Source organism: Orbicella franksi, chromosome 6 (genome assembly GCF_964199315.1).
Source record: "Orbicella franksi chromosome 6, jaOrbFran1.1, whole genome shotgun sequence".
NCBI classification, from domain to species: Eukaryota; Metazoa; Cnidaria; class Anthozoa; order Scleractinia; family Merulinidae; genus Orbicella; species Orbicella franksi.
The window spans coordinates 11,108,866-11,129,264 of NC_138150.1; the positions used below are offsets into that span (position 1 = coordinate 11,108,866).

Sequence of the window (20,399 nt, forward strand, 5' to 3'; positions counted from 1 at the left end):
TGTGTTTCATTTTCTTCCCGTTCCTGTCTACATGTAGGTTTTCGCTTATGTTTTTAGGATAGAATTTTATACCGTGAAGGTCGTTTTAGATTATATCGGGCCGAAAGTTCGGCATCATTCATTTCTTCGAGTGAAAACCTGTTTATATGTTCTTCGTATGAGAAATCGGGATTTTTCGACATCAATTCCTCATGTAGGACTGAAAATTTGTTGTCATCGATAGAGCCGTTTTCGTTGCTCAAGAGAAACAGATCTTGGAGCTCGTGAAAAGAAGACATGACAAAATTTTTCGATAGTTTTAGGTCGATGTTTACGAGAACTCAGCTCTGTTTACATGTTCTCGCACTTGGTTTTCACGCCGTGAACGACGTCCTCGACCCAGTCCTACAACAGTTTTACTCGTCGTCGTCGTCCCATTCGTCGTCGGTGCTTAAGGTCCCTAGTGACTGACGGCGAGGAACGCCGAAAAGCATTCTTCAAGTACAATTGTATCAAAAATTCATGATGTGAAAGGAGAATTTCCACAAAACGAATAAAAACGAAAGAGTTTCAATACATGAAATGTCAAATATTTACGTATTTTACTCAAAACCTTTGAATAGAAATGTTTTAAAAATTTATGACCGCAGAGGAAAACTTACACGAAACGAACAGAAAAAGTTGTAGAACAACTGATACAAATGTAATCAACTACTTCAATAAGATTATATTTATATTTGCTTAGGGATCGTAAAAGCGGAAAGTCAAACAGCAAACATGTAACTGAGATCAATGCAGTTACAATGTCCAGAGTACAGAACAGCTGAGTAATTTGTTTTTGCTAGTTTAAAAACAGACAAACATAGAAATTTAATGACTAAAAGAAACTAAATTCTCGCGTAATTGGGGTTGACTAGTTGTGAAAGAAAAGTCAGTTTCTCAAGTAAACGACGTTGAAAATCGATATGTCAAAATGCGAGTGCATCATGTTTATATATGCAGTTTTAAAGTGCTAACTTTTGTCATGTTTTGAATATCAAAGACAAATTACTTAGAGCTGGGAAAACTGGGAATGATAGCATCACATTGCAGGTGCAAACCATTGTCAACCTACAGACCGAGTGTCACCGTGTCGCCTCATATCATTTAAAAGCTTGATCTTTTCATAAATTGGTGGATTTTAAGCAATACAAACAAGGAAGTCCTTTCTCCCGTATTTCCCCTCTTAATTCCGCAAGTCGATTTGACAACTCGGTTCTCGGTTTTTCGCCTTACAGTCGCTACGTTTTACATCTGTAAGACTGCACAAAGTGTTGTTGGTGTCACGATTTCAATTATCAAGTAGGATTAAAAAAAATATCCTCATTAAAAATGGTTAAATGTTAGAAAAAATTCGAACTAAATTAAATTAATAGTTGGCTAAGATTGAATTGCCCAGAGTAAGCACAGTTTTTTTTCGCATTCGTCCGATTTTAACAGCATCAGACTGAGTGAGCTCTCAAACGATTATGATAATATTTGTCGAAAAGAGAAATCTGAAACAACTATCAAATCTTTTCGATTCTTATTTGTTGGAAACTCTTCTGTAGACTGTAATTCATAGAATATTTTCTCAGTGGTATTGAACAAACACAGCACGAAATGAACGAAGTTGTATTGTACTTACCAGCTTGCAATGTAGTACTCTATTTCAGAGATTTTCTCGAGCGAGTTTTCGAAAGCCGTGTTTTGTGCAACCACGTGAAGGTGTTCCCACTTGTCAAGTTGATCGAACAAACCTCTCCGCAAAACGATCAATACATGACTGGGACAAACTTATCTTCATACAGCCACTTACCATGCAGTCATTTTACGGCGAACGAAGTCTTCCTTTCGACCTGATAGTCGATAGATCACGCTAGCGTTAATAATAGAGAACCGATGATCTCTGAAGCTATTAACCAAAAAGAAATTATAATTTTCATTCTGTTGCTAAAGAGCACCATTTCAAACGTAATATGATCCAATTTTCTTTTTTTTTTTCGGTTTTTTTTTTATTTGCCCTCTGGAAAAGATAAAACTGACAGATACAGCTCACTTTTAAAAAGGGCCTAAGGCATTTTCAGACAAAAAAAAAAAAATTGCCGGAGGGGAAGCTGCATGAATAGACACAAGCATACACTAACATCAATTCTCTGGCTTACTATCGGCGGCGAGCTGATTGTACACTTCTCCTTTATTTTCCTTTATTTATAGTGAACGTAATATAATCATTGTTGATTAAAGGTTGCGTTTTTCTCAATGTCCACCGCACTTTGATTTTTTTCTCTTTATACAAATATTCTATCGAAAACTAAGCTGAATAACTGATTGCTACTATTGATAGTTGTATTAAACGCCGTGTTGTAACTAACACTATAGCTGCCTTTGGTGCATGTATAGCCTTGGTCAAATGAATCAGTGTCGCAAATAATAATTTGACTTACTTTGTAAGCGCTTTCAAAATAAAAACTGATTTATATCGAGTTCTATAACGGGCGAACAACGTTTGCTTTTTTTTTTTTTTTTAAGAGTTTTAAGTTAACGACCCGACAAGCGGCATCGCTTTAAGGGCCTATCGTGCAAAAATGTTGTAGTTGTCGGTTGTACCTCAAGACTGATTTATATCTTGTCTTGTTTGGTCAAATCGAGCCCACTAAGATAAATACTGAATATCTCGAATTTTTATGGCATGACAAATCGCAGCTGAAAGCGCCAATTACTAGAATACTTTTTGGCGGGTCCTACATGTTGTAAGTATCAAATTCAATAATATAGCATATTCAATAAATACTTCACTGGCTTTGATCGTACCGACCAAGCAACAAATAATGACTGGGCCGGTGAATTCCATTATTTTAAATTTATTTGTTCTCCCAACAAAAATTGCCTTGTTCTAACCCTGTTTCGTCTAACCTGTCAGTGGTCAAAGAGAGGCCTCATTGGGGGCGGAGGGGGGATCCCGTATTCCGTTGTTTTGGCGTAAATATCCCGTCTCCCGTTAATTTAATATTTCAAAAATTAACAATATTCCTACTCGATATCCCGGGATATATATCTCTTATAAATATCCCATCTCCCATCTCCTTTTTCCCTCAAATATGCATTATCCCTTCATTATTTACCTAACTATTCCGTTATCCCTTAGCCCCTAATAGGCAGAAAGTGTATTAATGTGTTCAAAAATACTCTGACGGGCAAGGAAGGCAGGACGTTGTTCGTGGCTGGGATCTGTCATCAGGAAAGTAAAAGACTGTACGAAAAGTTTCGCAAGTAGTACAAACTTCATGCGCTTGGCGATAACTTTCAAACCGGTTTTGCAAATGAAAAAAAATAAGTGATAAATAAACCCAAATTGATCAGTTTAACCCATCAACCTTAAACCAGTACTTCGCCCTCCGCAGACCGTGGAAAGCACTGAACGCGCTTAAGGTCATTCCAGTGAAATAGAACGTGCACTGAGATTTTTGTCAAACTTTGCCTATTGACTGTTTATATTGTAGGAACTTAAATTTTGAAATAAAAATGAGGGGTCCCCATGTTCGTTTAGGAGCAACAGCACCTTGTTTATACCATATAAATCTTTACAATAGCACCATGATTATGGTGACGATTGCTTGCTAAATTCACGTTTCCGACGATTGTTTCTTGCTCAACACTGAGAATTGGCCCATATTTATTTTTCATAGAGAAATTTATTACTCAACTCAACACAACAGAAAAAAATCATAGGTCACCGTACTCGTTTTCGAGAAAATGACGATTTACCTCCATGGCGAGGTCCAGCCGCGAAGAAAAAGCCGCCATTTTTTAATGCGCGCGCGCTAATCACACGTGAAATTATGCGCAGTAGGGATGCGCAATGCAATATTGGGGAATGACCTCAAGGTCATTCCCCAGTATTGCATTGCGCATCCTTACTGAGCATAATTTATGGCGTCATTAGCGCGCGTTCGTGCACGCGCACACTGAAAACATGGCGGATTTGCCTTGATATTGAGTTCTGTTAGTTGAAAAATGGCTATAGCTCATTAACGAGCTCGGGCATCCCAATTTTTTTTCCAGTCATTTTAATCAACTAATCATTAGCTTTGCGTGAGAAAAGACTGATCTGATTTCTATCTTTGAAAATTGAATAAATAAGGAAAATAGCAGCTGCACTGTGTAGTCTTCTCTATTTTGCAGTTTGATAGCCGTGGCAAGCAATTTGGTTCCAATATTGTAACAAGGATTCAGCTGTCTGTCAAAATCAAACTTTATTTGTGTCCGACACAAGTATTGACTGTAGTTTGAGGCGTGTTTTTAGGAGTCTGGGCTCACAAAGAGTTTACAATAACTTAGAATGAGGTAATAAGCATTTAAAAATAACGCTAAAATGGGACATTTTCAATGCCTCACTGCTCCTTAACGAGCATGAGCACCCTCCTTTTTTATTTTGTAATTAAAGTTCTCATATGATAAATATTCATTGGACAAAGTTTGAACAAAAATCTATATGCAGTTTAATTTCAGGGGAATTACTTCAAGCGCAAAATTGGAACTTTCCTCTCTCCTTGTTGCAAAATGATTTCGTACCTATTTCACCGTGATTGTGATGAAGAAAAGCAATCAGTTTGCAGGGTTCTCCCAGAATAGCACTCACCCTTGCAGCGAGAAAAAAAATGAAATCAAATTGCTCTCTGGGTGAGTTAAGTTATTTTAACTTACAAGTAAGATCACCTTTCCTAGTGGCGTTTTCCATTGTCCAGCAGTCCAGATTTTCCGTGAAGCTGTACTCCACGCCTGTCACGTGGGCTAAAATGTGCTATTTGATTGGTGATCAAATGACATAGCGGCTTTCACGCCTACTTCCGATGTTATGAACTTCTGCATTGATCATCTACATTCTAGAGATTTACTGATTTCCTCCAGTGGTGTTGCTTGTGGTTCATCTGTTTAGGTTTTATCGCGCGCCAAAATGATGAAGGCCAGAAATGAAGGAGCCTGTAACATCGTTTGCATGAAGACTCTTTTCTTCGTGTTTACATTTCTATTCTTGGTGAGTAGTAAGTGACCAGCTGACCGCCAGAGTTTGTCAGTGCGACCATCAACCGACGAGCGAAGCTTAAGTCGATCTCACTAATGTGGTATTTTGAGGGAAGACTAATAATTCACGTGCATGTTAGTTAATTCCTCTTATCTTTTTACCCGACTTTAAGATCAAAACAACGAATATTACGGAAAATAAGCCAGTATAAACTTAGCATATTTAGTCATTTGCGATCACTGTTGTCCATTAATCCCGTTTCCTTCTGGAACTAGTGCTGATTAATAAGTTTCTTTGCTTTCTACACCCTGTGTTTATTTTTTGTGTATATAAGCTTAATTGAATCAGTAGGTAAGAGAGCTAACAAGTAAAAAGGTTTTTGAAATAGGTAAAATTGATGGATACTCTTCAATCATTTAGCAATCTTTAGTCTCAATCAAAGTTTTAGAAGGCCCATTCTTGTACGCTTTATAATCCATGTCTCATTAACAACTGTGTTCTTCCCATCGTGTGTAAGCTTAACTTTATTAACTGCTCTACTACCTGTGTGCTCCCTATATGGCCTGGCCTGGTCAATGGGTACCAGTAGTAGGGAACTAGACTCACTGAGCTTTTGTTTGGACAAAAGGAGTCTAGTCTCCTACACAGACACCCTTATGGCTCGTCGCACAAGATGAAGGGGGGGGGGGGGGGGGGGAGGCCATAAGAATGTCTGTGTTGGAGGCTAAAAGGAATGTGGCCATAATAATTATCTAAAATAAATGCAATTTTGAGACGGCATTACCGCATTATATTGGCGGCGTACTTACGTGACTTGAGGAACCCGTTTCATTGCTTTGCTGTCCTTGCAAGTTTCAAACAAGCACGTGCAGCAAAAGTGAGTCAATAATACTGTGTTATAATGCTGTCTCTCTTGTAAGCAAAACTACCGGTATGAGATGATTAGATACGAACAAGGATTCAAAAGGATTCATTCATGTCCAGTGTTACCCCATGTAAGTGACGCCCATTTATAATAAAACATAATTAACCAATGGCCCAATCCAAGGTGACTGTCTAGCTTTAAAAGCTTTCGTTCAAGTCCAAAGCCTCATTCACTTGGCATAACTGCATACTGAAAGGTCTTCTTTAGTGTTGTAAAATTGTTATTCCCTCCCTCTTTCTCTTTGGAGATTTGGTAATTTTTAATAAATTCTGGGTTTTCCTTCAGTTGCATGCTCCTCTACTGGTTACACTGTAAGTCTCTCGGCAACTTCCCCAATCTGTGTCATATGCACTTGTTTTAGTGGTGCTGTTTTACACTCATTATATGCGGCTAGGGTCCAGCATCTGCAAGTGGTGTTGGCTCATAGTGCTAGTGAAATTCAATCATGTAAACATACTTGAGCAAGTCACAATTGCCTACACTGTGGCATGATGCTGGCCAGAGGTTTCTGCTCGTAGTGTCATTTAGAGTTACAAGTAGGCTTCTAGGTCACATACATTTAGCTCTTGTCCTTCCTACAACTTGTCTGATCCAGTTAGGTGTGCTGGGGAGGTAATGGAGGCTTTTTGGTCATGCTGTGCAAATCATCTGTCATGGCAATCGCTGAGTGGTACAGATCTAGGATAAATGGTGACAAATTTCTAAAATGAGCGCCAAAGTCACAGGCTTCCAGAGGGGTCCTGGGCCATGCCCCCTCCAGGAAATGTAAAGTTTGTACCCTGGTTTTCTGAGTAATTCTGAAAAAAATAAATTGTGTAAAATGGTGGAAACTGGCACAAATTTGCTCCTGGGGCTCCTATGGACTGACTGGACACATAGCTGAACGGATCACCCTGATATTAAAACTAAAGTTAACTTACTCAATGAATAGACAAATTATACAGTGAATATCAGTTGATTTTGTATCTAATTTGTCTTCAGCTTGCGGGAATTGGAATTATGGGGGTTGGTATATGGATTATGGTGTACAAGAGTGATTACCAAAGCTTGCTGGACAGTGACATATACGTCATTGTTCCTGGTCTCATGATTGCAGCAGGAGTTGTTGTCATCATTGTTGGCATAGTGGGATGTGTAGGAGCGGCAAAGGAAAATCGATTTTTCTTAATCTCAGTAAGTACACTCTGCTAGTTTGACATATAATTCTTTATCTGTTATGCCTTACTTTAATTTCAAACTATGATTCTCTGTTTTCGTTATTTGTTGACATGTTATTTGTTATTTGGGCCTAGAATCATGCAATATAATACAAGCTCTAACAACAAATAACAAGACAAAATGCGATGTGTAGTACCAGGCAGACCTATAAAACAGGGAAGTAGAGAGTTCTTCTGATCTGAAATATTTTGTTGAATAGCAATTTTTTAAGGGGGAGGGGGAGTTTAGGGCATGTATAAGAGCCCTTCCACCCTTTGAGGGCAATTACAAGAGGTACATAGTTGCGCATGACTGCCACCTTCAATTGGGATTAGAATTTTAATATTGATCAATGTGTTTCTCCATATAACTAAACAAAAATGTTTTTCATATTTACCATGGCAGTTTTTAGTGATGGTGATCTTGATTTTCATTCTGGAGCTGACGATTGGAATACTGGCATTTGTATACTCTACTAAGGTACAACCTGCAACCTTGATTTGTTTTTAGCCTACTTTTTACAATGTGAAATCATGTAAGCTGTTGAACTGAAAATAAAATTGTAATAGAAAAAACAGCCCTGGATTTGTATTCTAAAGAATCTAATTGGAATAATGATTACTCCTAACAATTATTTGTTATTTTAGCTAATATTTTATAACATAATGAGTGTGTCAAGAGATGTATGCATTGCAAGCACAAAACAGTGCATTGTTGTGTTTGGTTCAATGTATGAATGAACCAAACACCACACTACCCCACTACACCTGTATATCTGAAAACTGCATACATTTGTAGATCTTCACTTGCACCTTTGTTAAAATTCTTTCTCATAATTTTGGTGTGATTATTCTTATAATAGTAGATGTTTTCATAGCTGGTATGTTTTATAGCTGCATTATTTCTCGTACATGAAACCAGCTGCCATCAGTTGTTAAGAACGCACCAAATGTGTCGTCTTTTCTTAGACATTAAATAATTTTAATAATTCTGGCTGCCAATGCAGTACCTTCCTTTACTGTAACCATACTAATACACAAATTAAATGACTATACTAACTCATCAATTATCTTAAGACTTGACCAAATATTTAATTATTTACATACAGTTGGACCTGGCCAATTTGAACTCGGTTATTTTGAATTCCCCGCTATTTTGAACTCAAAATCTTTTCCCCTGGATTTGCTCTTCAGTCGTTTGCTATCGCTTATTTCAAACTCCCGCTATTTCAAACTATTTTGCACGTAATTCTCAGTTCTTTTTAAACATATTTATTTTTGAGCTTGTCAAACATGGTTATCATGAGCCTTCCACTTGGGGGACTGGGTAACCACTTCCTGTGTATTTGACATTAATAAATTATCTTGCATTTCTATTGTGATTGAGGGTCAAGAAGGTATTTATAGTATTGATGTACAATGTATCGACTTCAGTGAAAATTCCACATACTTTTGGCCTCAAATCACTAAATAACTAAACTACATAATGATAGTGCATGTTTCATGTAAGGAACATGCTAATTTGAATGTGTGTTTTTTGCTAGATAAAAGGTGAACTAAAAACAGCAATAAAAGAGAAAATGAATCAACAGTATGGTGTGAATGAGGATGTCACTAAATCTATTGACAAGCTACAACAGGAGGTAAGCAGCAATAACCTTGATGCTACATCCCTAAACGGTAAGGCTGGAATGTTGAATACTACATAATTTTGTACAATAGATGGACACTTTAGCCAGGTTGAAGAACTGAACCCAGACTGGTTTTCACTGAGCTGGATAGACCCTTGGTTTCTGCTGAAAAGCTGGCATAAGGTTGTCAATTGATCCACTGATTTTATTAGTGATTATTCTTCTAATCAGAGCTGTACTTTTTAGTAAAGCTCCTTGCTGAAGGGCTCAGTGGACACAGTGAGACAATACACATGATGGCTGATAGGCCAAGTTGTCTTTTGTCTCTGTGTCAAAACGAGTCTTTGTGCAAAACCATTCATATGAAAATGTGTTCCTCCTACAGGTTCATTTTCATGTAAATCAAACTCATTTCATATGAAAGGTTTTGCACGAGGACTTGTTTTTAAACAGAGGCACAATGTAACTTGGATATGACCTATTGCAACTTGTGTTTGGGCTTTAAGTGTGCGCTATGATTGCATATATGCATGTACATGTATTGTCAATTGATAAAAATTTCATGCCAGTGGTCAGCAATTATCTACCCTGACATGCTGACATGTTCTATCTTTTTTACTGTTAATCATTCAGATGACTATTTTTTTGGGACAAATAAACCTTTGGGGTTTCTCTTGCATGGAGCTTCTTCCTTCCCTCAAGGAATTTGATTCCTCTTTGTGATGTATTTTCCTAAAATAATGTTTACACAAAGCCTTTCCTGGCTAGCTAAGGTTTTGTATTAGAGACAGATATTACTTTTAGAGCACTTAAAATCACATAGTTTGAATTGAAATAGTGTACATAAGGTTTCAAAAAGCACATAACAACCCTACCAAAATTTTGAGGAAATACCCCCCCCCCCCCCACCCAACCCCGGTGATGGCTCTTGTTCAGGTTATACATGTATTGAAATTGAATGGTTAATTTCCAAACCAGAGTGATTTTCCCTTGTCCATTTGTTACAATTCAGAACAAATGCTGCGGTGACACTGGGGGAGATAGCTGGAATGGCACTTCATGGCAGCAGAGAGATGGGCAAACAAACAGTGTTCCTGATTCATGCTGTAAAACGCCGTCTGAAGGGTGTGGCATAAGAACACATCCATCAAATATCAATAATAAGGTAGAGCTAATAGGATATTATGTCTCCAAGGGTAAATTGTTTTATCCGCGTGTCATGTTCTCTTAAAACAGTTTTTGAATCTTGGATGTACAGTATCAGAATAAAACATGGTTTGGAATGTTCAATTTTGTACTAAAACGTTAGCCTCCTTTGCAGTCATTACTTGGGTTGATGTTGATGTTCAGCCTTTCTCCCACGAACATACATGTACTTAGCGTGTAGGCTAGACAGCCTGATTATGTTTCATCTATGAAGAGTCGACGAAATAATGTTGCAATATTCATTTTCGTCCTTGTACATGATTATTTCCTAAACTTTCAATTAATAGGGTTAACCAATCTTCACAACAAGATTGAAAGATGAACACAACTGGTTCTTAATTGGAAAAAGAACGCGTTGGTGAAGTGGAAGAAGTACCTCCGGGTAGTGCCTCACAAAATAGCAATTTATTTTTTATGTGCCCTTATGTTAACACAGTTTTTCTCTGTCCGTACGCGCATGAAGCTCATAATTATACGAAGTTGCAATTTTTGGATCCGAATGTTTGAAAGGAAAAATATGTCGAAATATTTAGACGTGGCACTGCTCTCAGTGAGAAAAGCAATCTTCAGACTCTGAAAATCCCTGAAACAAATATGTCACTAGTCTTGGTTGAAGCCACCCGAATCTCTAAACGTAAAGCAACGGGCGTTTTCCTTCCCTCAGTCTTTCTACAAAACCTAATCACTGACGGTCTGCTAAATAATTTGTACTAATCCCTGAAAAACATGTATCTTATGCCGTAGAAATGCAGTCTAAACAGACCAATTGATCTTTTTTTCAGGGATGTCTGACACTGGTAGAGGAATTCTTTCAAGAACATTTCACCATTCTTGCAATTGTTGGAATAGGTGTGGCTTCTATTCAGGTCAGTCGCATTAAATGATTTTGTTGTCTCAGTCTTATAAAGTCATAGAATTCCAAAATCGAACCTCTCATCCGACATGCCTCAAGGCTATGTTTTTCACGCGGTTTCGTTATTGTTAACGAAATAAAAAGTTCTTGGTTATTTTAGTTATTTCCATACGTAATTTGTTTTGTTAAATTTTTGCCCAAAGAAAATCTGTTCTCCCCTATATCGGTGTATCAAAGAGTTACTGACAGCGATATGGTAGCCACATACTGATCACTTTGAAGCTGACCATACCATAAAATAAAGACAAATGATGTTAGTAGAGCCACACGTGTATTATATGAAAACAGCATCTGCCAAAGATCGGTGTTGTAGATGTTACCTAACTAATCAGGTTGCCTTTGTTTTATATTCGTTAGTACTGTACCCCAACGGGTATCTCAGAAAATTGGCACATCAATCCCGTTGAACGTAAAACGTTGTACTCTAAGTTGGAATGTTTGCTTTTTGCCAGAAGTAACTCTTAGACCAAGGACGGGCCGGAGTCAGCGTTTTTTTTTGTCCCAAGATATTTTCCTTGTTCAGAGTAGTATTAAACGCAAGTCATATGTGGTTGTTGCCCTCCTATATGATTGTAACTTATTCAGTGGTTGGCATTTTAATATTAGTTTCTTAATTTTCTTTTCTCTCCACAGTTGGTTGGAATTGTCATTACTGTCTGTATTCTTCGTTTTGTGGAAGAATATTAGTTCCATTTTCAAGCCGTTTGAGATACTTGGACGCAGAAATTACTTCAAAGTACTTGCATGGCGGTTTACACGTTTCATAAAAAGCTCGAACTAGTCTTTGAGAGGACACAACAAAACGAGTAAATCAGAAACGTTCAACACTTTCCTAGTTGTAATTAATTTTTAGTATAATTAATTTTGGTAAAACGAAAACTTGTCTTTTATTAGGGGTCACTATTTTCATGTACAGATGTACGCTCGTGGTATTCAATGAGCCTATTTCGATATGTTAAAATTCCTAATTATCTTTGGGATCGCTACAGGAAAAGTGCAGCGATCCTTACCACTAGCGGTTTCCTTATGATCGCCACGATCACTATAGAATAAAAAATGCCTGAGAGGGCGTGGGTCAAACAACAACGTACTGCATTCTGGTACATGTATTGAGAGCGGAAAAACGTAGTAAGCATGCGCAAGTTTTGGCCGCGCTCCAGGCTTTAAGTTAGAAAAAATGGCGGGAATTTCGTCGATCATGGAAACAAGATGTTTACGAACTTAATGTGCTTTCCCAATTTTCCCGGTAACTAGCAACATTTTCTCATTCCGTCATTTCGGTGCGAAGACACATTTTTTCCACAAACCCTCTTTACATATTGTATCCATATAAGCCTCACAGCAGGCAGGGGAGCGTTGTTTTTTTAACAGTGACATCAATTCGAAAGATTTCATGCTTGCCCTAGAAGAAATAAATCAACCGAGTGATATCCTCTCCTACCTTATTACAGTCCGCCACTGCAGACCGTATTGCTTTTGTCTGCAAGCAGGGATGCGCAGAAAGCTGCGCAGTACGTTTTTCCACTCGGAAGTACGCTGAAGAGGTGTTTGCACGTGATCACAGCTATCGATGAACTTTTTCTTCAGTGATGGTAGCGATCATATGAAAATGAGCCTTTACTTGGACCCGAGGCTTGGGTGAAGGAAACAAAAGAAGTTACAACTTATTTGAGTTTCCTCCCTTAAGCCTTGGAGCGAAGTTAGAATTTTAATATTTTATATCGCGTAGCTTTGCTGGCTATTTATTTTAATATGTGTTTAACACGTCTTGCTGTTTAAAAATATTATTGGACTAGTACGAGAGAGCGTCATTTTAAGGTAAATCTAAGTAAATATAAACTTTCATGTTAAGTCAAACTGAAAACACACCAAACAGCCTCACGTTGTAAGTATGTATGTAGGATGCTCTACAAGGTTGAGAAATAAATTTATTATGTAAACACCGGTGGAATACCAGGATTTTTCCTTTTACTAAAAAATTGTAAAATTAAACGGAACTTACCTAAGTTGAAGTTTGATTGAGATTCTACGAAGTCATTGGTCTGGAGCTAAGGAGTCAGGTGAGATATGCGCGCGAAACCAGAGCGGTCACACTTTAAAGGCGAATGATCAGGACTGTTGTAAATCAGTAGGGTGGGTAGCCCAGATGGGAGGGCACCTGACTCTAGCTCTAGGCCAATGACTTCGTAGAGTCTCAATTAAACTTCAACTTAGGTAAGTTTCGTTTAATTTTACAATTCTACTTCGTCATTGGTCGATGTCGCTAAGAAGTCACGTGAGACTTAAAAGCGTCATGATCATGAGCAAAACCACGAACATCAATCTATTTAATGCAATATAGATGACAACAGGGTGCTGTAACAAGGTACACACCACATCAAAATGTCATGTCTCTTCAAGTAACCTAACAGTAACAGTAACAATATGGTAAACAATTCTGGTTGAAACAATTGTGTAAAAAGCATTTAACAGCTACTATGCAGTAGTTCATGTCCAAAAATTGCGGTAGTGTCTTGGATAGGCTTATCATAAAACCGAGCAAAGATGCTCTCACTACTCCAACCTGCTGCAGACAAAATAGTGTCAATAGGGACCTGTTTCCCCTTTGCAGCTGATGTGGCAGCTGCCCTTGTGCTATGTGTTTTATATACACTAGTGTCAATTCCTGCTTTGGCCATGGCATTCTTGATCCAGCGAGCGATAGTGTCAGTTGACACGGGCTTGTGAGGCTTCTGATAGCCAATCAGCAACTGGTCAGTTTCTCCTCTTAAGTGAGATGTTCTATCGATATAGGCGTGCAAATGTTGTACAACACACAGGTTCCGGTCAGCCTCGTATGCCAAAAACTCAATTCGACCTAGGTGCTTGCCCGGCCGAGTGGTCTTCAGTGGTGTTTCAGTGGTAAATACACATGTGTTTGCAGTTAAAGTCATTGAGGTCAGAGTAAGCGCCTTCAGCGTCTTTACTCTCTGGCCAGACAAGAGGGCAAGCAACATGGTAAGCTTCCAGGGCAGATCTCTCAGACTTAAATCCACTCTAAGAGTCCAGGTGGCAAGTACTTTTAGGACAGAGTTTACATCTCATATTTCTTTGTATCGCGGGAGGGAAGGCCTACTTTCGAAAACGCCTTTCACAAACCTGGTAACGAGCGGATGGCTACCAAAATGAACACTCCCAGGAAGCACAATAATAGAGGACAGGGCACTACGTGCAGTGTTAATACAGCTGTATCCTACACCAGTAGCAAAGAGGTCTCCACGGAAATTTATGCCATCCTGTAAAGTGGCCTGAAGGGGATTAATTTTCCGTCGACAGCAGAATGATTCCCACTTCTTGTAGTAAGTTTGGTACTGGGTTGTGGTGGCCGGTCTTCAGGACTGCATAATAATTCTGGAAGCTGCTGTCGAAATTCCTTGGCTTTCAAGGGATCTCCAGACAAGTGGCACATCAGCAGCTCCAGTTTTGGATACAGAGGGTGAATCTTTTCTGGACTGCTTGGAAGAAACAGCAGTTTCTTTCTTTTGGGTAGTAGTACTGGATTGTCGATCAGCATTCTCATCAAGACAGGCCATCACGTTTGGGTTGGCCATTTTGGCACAATGATAATTCCTTGAACTTTCTCCCGTTGGAACTTCTGCAATGCTCTGGAGATAAGGGAAAATGGAGGGAACATGTAAGGCACATATTGCTTCCATGATAAATGAAATGCATCAATTGCCACAGCCCCTGGGTCAGGATGCCAGGATACATAAGGCTGAAGCTGGTGGTTTATTCTGGAAGCAAATAAGTCAATGTTGGGCTCAACCTTTGCTGCATTGATGCAGTCCCTGAAAATAGTTCTGTCTAGTGTCCACTCAAGTTGCGAGTGAGACCGTCTAGATTGTCTATCAGCTTCCACATTCTCTAAACCAGGGGTATGGACAGCTGTCAGCCAAATATTTCTTTGGGCACACCATAACCAAATTTCTTTGGCTAGGTCATTTCCTTTTTTCAGAGCTACTACATGTAGTACCCAAATGGTTAACATCAGACAGGGCAGTCATATTATCCACCATGACCTTCACATGCTGCCCATTAATGATAGGTGAAAAAGATTTAAGAGCCAAGTATATGGCTAGGAGCTCTAAATAGTTTATGTGGTTTCAGGCTTCCTCTGTGGTCCAGTGTCCACCTGTACTGGTATCATTTAGGGCGCAGCCCCAGCCAGTGGATGAGGCATCAGTTGGCATGACAACAGTAGGCTCACCATGACTAATGACATTGTAACTGGCTTCAAGGTGTGTGTTCCACCACAATAATTCTGTACCAGCTTTGTCTGATGCTACCATACAAGCATCATAATCACGCTTGCTATATCTTAAAGCAAGAGTTTTCTCCCTCTCTAACTGACGGAAATAAAGCGGGCCATAAATGACACCTGGGAAACTAGATACCATATACCCAAGGGCCCTTGAAACCTCCCCTATAGTGGTTTCTTTGGCCTTGATAAGCTTGGTACAAATTGATTTGAGCTTGTCAGCTTTTTCATTGGTCAAATAAATTTTCATCTCGACTGAGTCCAAGACAAACCCCCAAAATAATAATTTTTGTGTAGGGATAAAAACTGATTTTTGAGGGTGAATAATGAAACCCAGTGAGAGGAACATTTTCACAGTGTCTAGAACATTAGCTAGGCATTCCTCATAATTTCCACCTTGTAGGTACGAGTCATCAATATACGGTGAGTTTATACGTCCAAGTTGTCTCAAAACAGAGTAGGCTGGCTTCTTTAGTTTAGTAAACTTCCTTGGGCAGAAAGCTAAACCATTAGGAAAACAGGTTAACTGATACAATTTGCCACCCCATTCAAAACTTAAGGTACTTCTGGTCTGAAACCGCAATAGGTACGCAGTAATATGCGTCCTTGAGGTCAACAGAGGCCATATAGCAGTTAGGGGTAATAAGACTTATTACACTTTGAAGGGTATCCATTTTAAAGTGGTTGTATTGCACATGTTTATTCAGGTTAGAGCCATCTTTTTTGGGTCGCACAAAAACAGAAGAGATAAACTCCCCTGGTTCATGACTGGTTTCAACAACAACTGCCTTCTGAAGCAAGTTTGCAACCTCTTTGGAAATAATAGCATTTTCTTCTGCACTAAAACATTTCACTACAGGGGGGCGTGTTTGGCAAGGCTTAGTGTCAAATTCAATGTGCTGTCCTGACACCATTTGAAGAATCTCAGTGTCTGAGGTGATTCTTTGCCAACGATGAACAAATTGTGCCAGCCTACCGCTTCTGAAGCAACTTGTTTGTGCAACAAGGTAAGCTATGAGTGTAGGAATGAAGCCCTCAAATTGGGTTACCTGTAACATGTGGAGCTTGGACATGATGTCATCGGCAGTATTTATTTCTTGCTCGTTTCCTCCTTTTTCTTCCAGGTTTTCTGGGGCTTCCACCTGGACTGGAAATGGCCCTTGCCTAAAAAAGGCTGGTCTTGTTTCTGGCGATAAGGAGGTTTGGTGAGAGATTTATTAGTGCTATTGTGCACTGCTGTATGGCTAGTTCGGTTTGAGGCTCGAATTGCAGTAAGCTGCGACTGAAGCTCGTCGCCAAATAGCAAGTTGGTAACCGGCGTTTGCGAAGAACACAGCGAGCCGTATTCCTTGTTAAGGTTGGGTTTGATAGCTTCTCTTCTACGAAGCGAGGGCTCGTAATTGGTGTGACCCAACAGGGCAATGGCATCAATTTGTGCTGTGACTAATGCGCCCGTGTCGAGCTTGCCACTTTGCGTGCCCTGGCCTCGAAAATCCATGAGCTTCTGGGTCGATTGTGCAATAATGGCTCCAGCCTTCACTATCATGTTCTGAATAGTGGACAATCTGAGGTCCTGCTTTTTCCCATGATGGGTTAATTTTCCCCAAATCTCTGGGTTCACTTTGGGGGCAACAAGCTTGTCGCAGTTTTCAGGGCGATCGTATTTCTCGACCGTCTCTTTGACCTTGTTCTCACTCAGTTTCGAAGCCCATCTCTTATTGATAATATCTGCAAGTTGCTTAGAAGTTGGGCTGCTCACCTTGACATCTATTGAGAAGTCGAGGGCCAATTTCTTTAAAAGATCGTCTTCGCCTTCATTGTTGCAGGAGTCCTGCGTTTTGGCGGACGACGTTTTGGCGCCTTCGGAGTCGTTCTCAGCGCTGGTTGCAAGAAGCTCTTGAAAGTCCGAAACATCGCTTTCACCGCCAGTTTCAACAGCATCACCGGCATCAATTCTAGGTTTCTTTGTTTCCCCATTTAAAGTCCCAGAGCGAGCGTCTCGCTTCGCTGGGCGCTGCTTCGACAAAGCAGCGAAAGCTTCGCCCATGGCGGACAATGAACCCGCCATGTGATCCATGTTTCGGTTCAAATTAGTGAGTACTCTCAATAGCGAGTCGCTATTGTCGAGTGCAGGATCCTCTAGAAGTTCGTCTTCGACTTCCTCATTGGGATTTTCCTTTGTTTTTTCGTCGGGATCTTCTGGATGGTTTGTTTTCGCCATGATGAATATTTTTACGTGCAACTACTCCAAAGTTCGGTTACAAATGACCGCTCTGGTTTCGCGCGCATATCTCACGTGACTCCTTAGCGACATTGACCAATGATGAAGTAGAATCATATCTTCATCGCGCGCAGTGAAGATACCATTTTTATCTTTCACACCGTGAAGATATCATTCCTTTTTGATAACATTTTTCTTTTGTCCCTTTAACTACACTTAAATGTGTTGGTGTATCACCGAAACATCTTGGGATCTTCTTCGGTTGTCTTCGGCAATCTTCGGGAAATGTTCGGAAAATGTTCGGAAGCGTTCGTCTGGCCTCTGGGACAATTTTGGAAAATCTTCGGAAATCTTCGGAAAGTGGTCGGAAGTCTTCGGAAATCGTCAAAAACGTCGTCATAAGTATGTTTATCTAATAAACAGAATATTAGATGCCCGCTTGTGGATACGAATTTTATCTTCTCGTGTTCAACTCAATATCTCATGAGTGAGCGCATATCGAGTTGAACGCTCGAAGATAAAATTCGTATCCACGCGCGGGCATGTAACATCCTCTATATATTTGTTTCGCTAGTGTTCATATAAATTTGTGTTTTATTTACCAGTGATTGTAAAAATTATTTTTCAAAAATTTTGCTAGTGGCCGTATATAGTATATTTTCTTTGTTGTCTGGTAAAACAAAAGAAAAACCTTAATGTAAAATGTGTCATTCGACAGTGTTTTAAGTGTGTGTAAACAGAGGACAATAGTCCGGGGAGCAAGTTAACTCAATCAAGTGGTCTGTGAGCAAACTCGTGAATGACTCAAGTGAAACAATGTTAAACTGAGTTAAATATTATCTGCTTGAGGGAATTTTTTCTTTTATTTTCATACTCTGAGTGTAAGTAGTAGTTGTTCACGAAAGCACTAAAGCAAATGAATATATAAGTAAGTACGTAAGTAAGTAAGTACTTTATATAGACACATTACACCAGTGAGCCTGGGCCTCGTTTAAATGTGAACGTGTATGCTAAAATTAAAATGTAAAATTTAAATATATTATCTATTCAATAAAAGTACAAAAACTAGACTATAAAATTTAAAATTGAAAAACTAGACTATAAAATTTAAAAACTAGACTATAAAAATTTAAATATGTAAACTAATCGATACAAAGATTACAGCAACAATTGACCTCGGTAGTCAGGTTAACATTGTCCAGTAAATTTTTAAAAATTTTGAGAGAGGACGCTCCTCTTATATTATCGGGTAGGTTGTTCCATAAACGTGAAATTATGTAGCGATAAGATTTATGCAAATACTTTGATTTAAAGGTAGGCTGATTAAGCTTACAATAGCCTCTTAGGTCATGATCGTTAGAACGCAAGGAGAACAATTCTTTGATGTAGTTTGGCCCCGTAATATATAAAGATTTGTAAAGAAATATCATATATTTGAACTGCGGAGAAAGATATGAAGACATGATTGATCATGGCAGTTATGCACACAACTGCTTAAGTTGTGTGTATAACAGCGATGGCAATCATGACTTCATATCTTTCTCCGCAGTTCAAATATATGATATTTCATATATTCATTTGCAACATATTATCTCCTGTCATTTTTTTCAGCTCAATACTCTAAAAGGTACCACAAGCTCCCAACAGTCAAGGTCAGCCCAAACATATCTTTCCTTGTAATTTGCCTTGTTCGTTTTGTTCAGTTTCGTAAACTTCCAACAACTGTTCTCATCAATACTTTGTTTACAAAGCTTCAAATTATGGCGACATTTCGTTCACAAATTATCTTTTCCGTCGTTTCATCATTTTACTTTTTTTCGTTCCTTTGGCATGTCTGGTTATTTATCTAAGTGTAATCGGGTGCTCAATTTAGTTCCCAATGTCAGTAAACCCAAACGTGTCTACAATTAAAGGCATTTAGCTGGAGACCTTCGAGCTTGTATACTCAGTAGAATAGGTTGAAACAGTAGACTTAAAGATAGCAACTTCAATCGACAGAGCTTTGACGAATAATAGCTATACTAGTAGCGGGTCAGCAGTGCTTTAACTGTCCAACATATAGACCTAGAAATATGCGACGTTGAATTCACATGACCAAACTGCAGCAGCAAAACTGGGAACTGCGTTTCAAAACGGCTTACATTTGCTCTGATGTTGAAGCTCGGTCTCCAACATGGAGAAGTAATCTCAACCTGTTGCTAATTTCTCTTAGTCTTCTAATGAACACTCGACCCGACACAAAGAAATAGTTTTGTTCTCTTTGAAAATAAGTGGCACTGGAGCTGGGCAAGACGCTATGATCCAGACCATATAGTCTCTTGAGCTGGGAAAGTCAGTGCTTGAACAGATTCAACTGATTTGCAAGTAGCTCGAACAAATTGACAACCCTGATGGTAACATTCTGGTAACATTGCCCCGCAGTATTGAAAAGCAGCAGGGGAAAGAAGGTGTTGGCTGGTTGGTTTGACTGTAATTTTCAGCCAAGAGAAATAAAATATCACTGACCACAAACCAATTCTGCAGCTGTTCGACCATGCACTCTTAAAGTGCTATTGTTGTCGTTATTTATCAGGGATAATAGAGCCGGGACATTCTCCCGTATGGTTCAAATGCATGCACATAGTTCTATAAAAGGTTTACTTTTTTCATTTTCTCTTGACTTTTAACTGCCCTGAAATTACCATCACATTCAACATTCATCTCAGGGTTTTTTTGTTCTCCTCCCTTCCCCTAAACCCAATAATTCCATATGTGCTTGCAATGCTCCGATATTCTCGGCCCAGACCCAGCCATGTGAGCCGGATACTAGCCCGCAGTTTTAGTAGTACTGGTCAGAAACTTAAACGAGTGCGTTAAACGAAAGCTTGTATTATTTATTCCCTCGACAGTGAGGAAAGATGGGACTACTTCAACATGAAGTACCTTTTTGCAATCATGAAAGTGTGAATACTCTCTAATTTACGCTGCTGAAATGCGTAACGTTGTTG

The 20,399-nt window shown here is 39.1% G+C and overlaps 3 protein-coding genes across 5 annotated transcripts in view; 1 reads left to right on the forward strand and 2 right to left on the reverse strand.

Moving 5' to 3' along the window:
• LOC145489396 (uncharacterized) overlaps positions 1-1,902 on the reverse strand; it is a 32,125-nt gene extending 30,223 nt beyond the window's left edge. The window contains exon 1 of one of the 2 annotated variants that reach the window (XM_081468362.1): positions 1,817-1,902. The gene's annotated coding sequence lies outside the window, so the exon portion shown is untranslated. Of the gene's footprint in view, positions 1-1,645 lie in introns of both variants that reach the window. The other variant, XM_081468363.1, reaches the window with a different exon arrangement.
• A 2,321-nt stretch (positions 1,903-4,223) lies between these two features.
• LOC145489723 (CD151 antigen-like) lies at positions 4,224-12,614 on the forward strand. 2 transcript variants are annotated; one of them, XM_081468751.1, is made up of 7 exons: positions 4,224-5,035; positions 6,930-7,121; positions 7,551-7,625; positions 8,689-8,787; positions 9,788-9,940; positions 10,764-10,847; positions 11,528-12,614. In XM_081468751.1, the coding sequence occupies exons 1-7, from the start codon at positions 4,955-4,957 to the stop codon at positions 11,579-11,581; spliced, it is 738 nt and encodes a 245-aa protein (XP_081324877.1). In that variant the 5' UTR covers positions 4,224-4,954; the 3' UTR covers positions 11,582-12,614. The 2 variants fall into 2 exon arrangements, with proteins under 2 accessions (XP_081324877.1, XP_081324878.1); XM_081468752.1 differs by lacking the exon at positions 4,224-5,035 and adding an exon at positions 5,710-6,018.
• A 1,839-nt stretch (positions 12,615-14,453) lies between these two features.
• Positions 14,454-17,877, reverse strand: LOC145489721 (uncharacterized). Its single transcript, XM_081468750.1, has 2 exons — positions 16,241-17,877; positions 14,454-14,538 (listed from the first exon to the last, which is right to left on the reverse strand). Exon 1 carries the CDS (start codon positions 17,410-17,412, stop codon positions 16,282-16,284), a length of 1,131 nt encoding a protein of 376 aa, XP_081324876.1. The 5' UTR covers positions 17,413-17,877; the 3' UTR covers positions 14,454-14,538; positions 16,241-16,281.
• Positions 17,878-20,399: the final 2,522 nt, after the last annotated feature.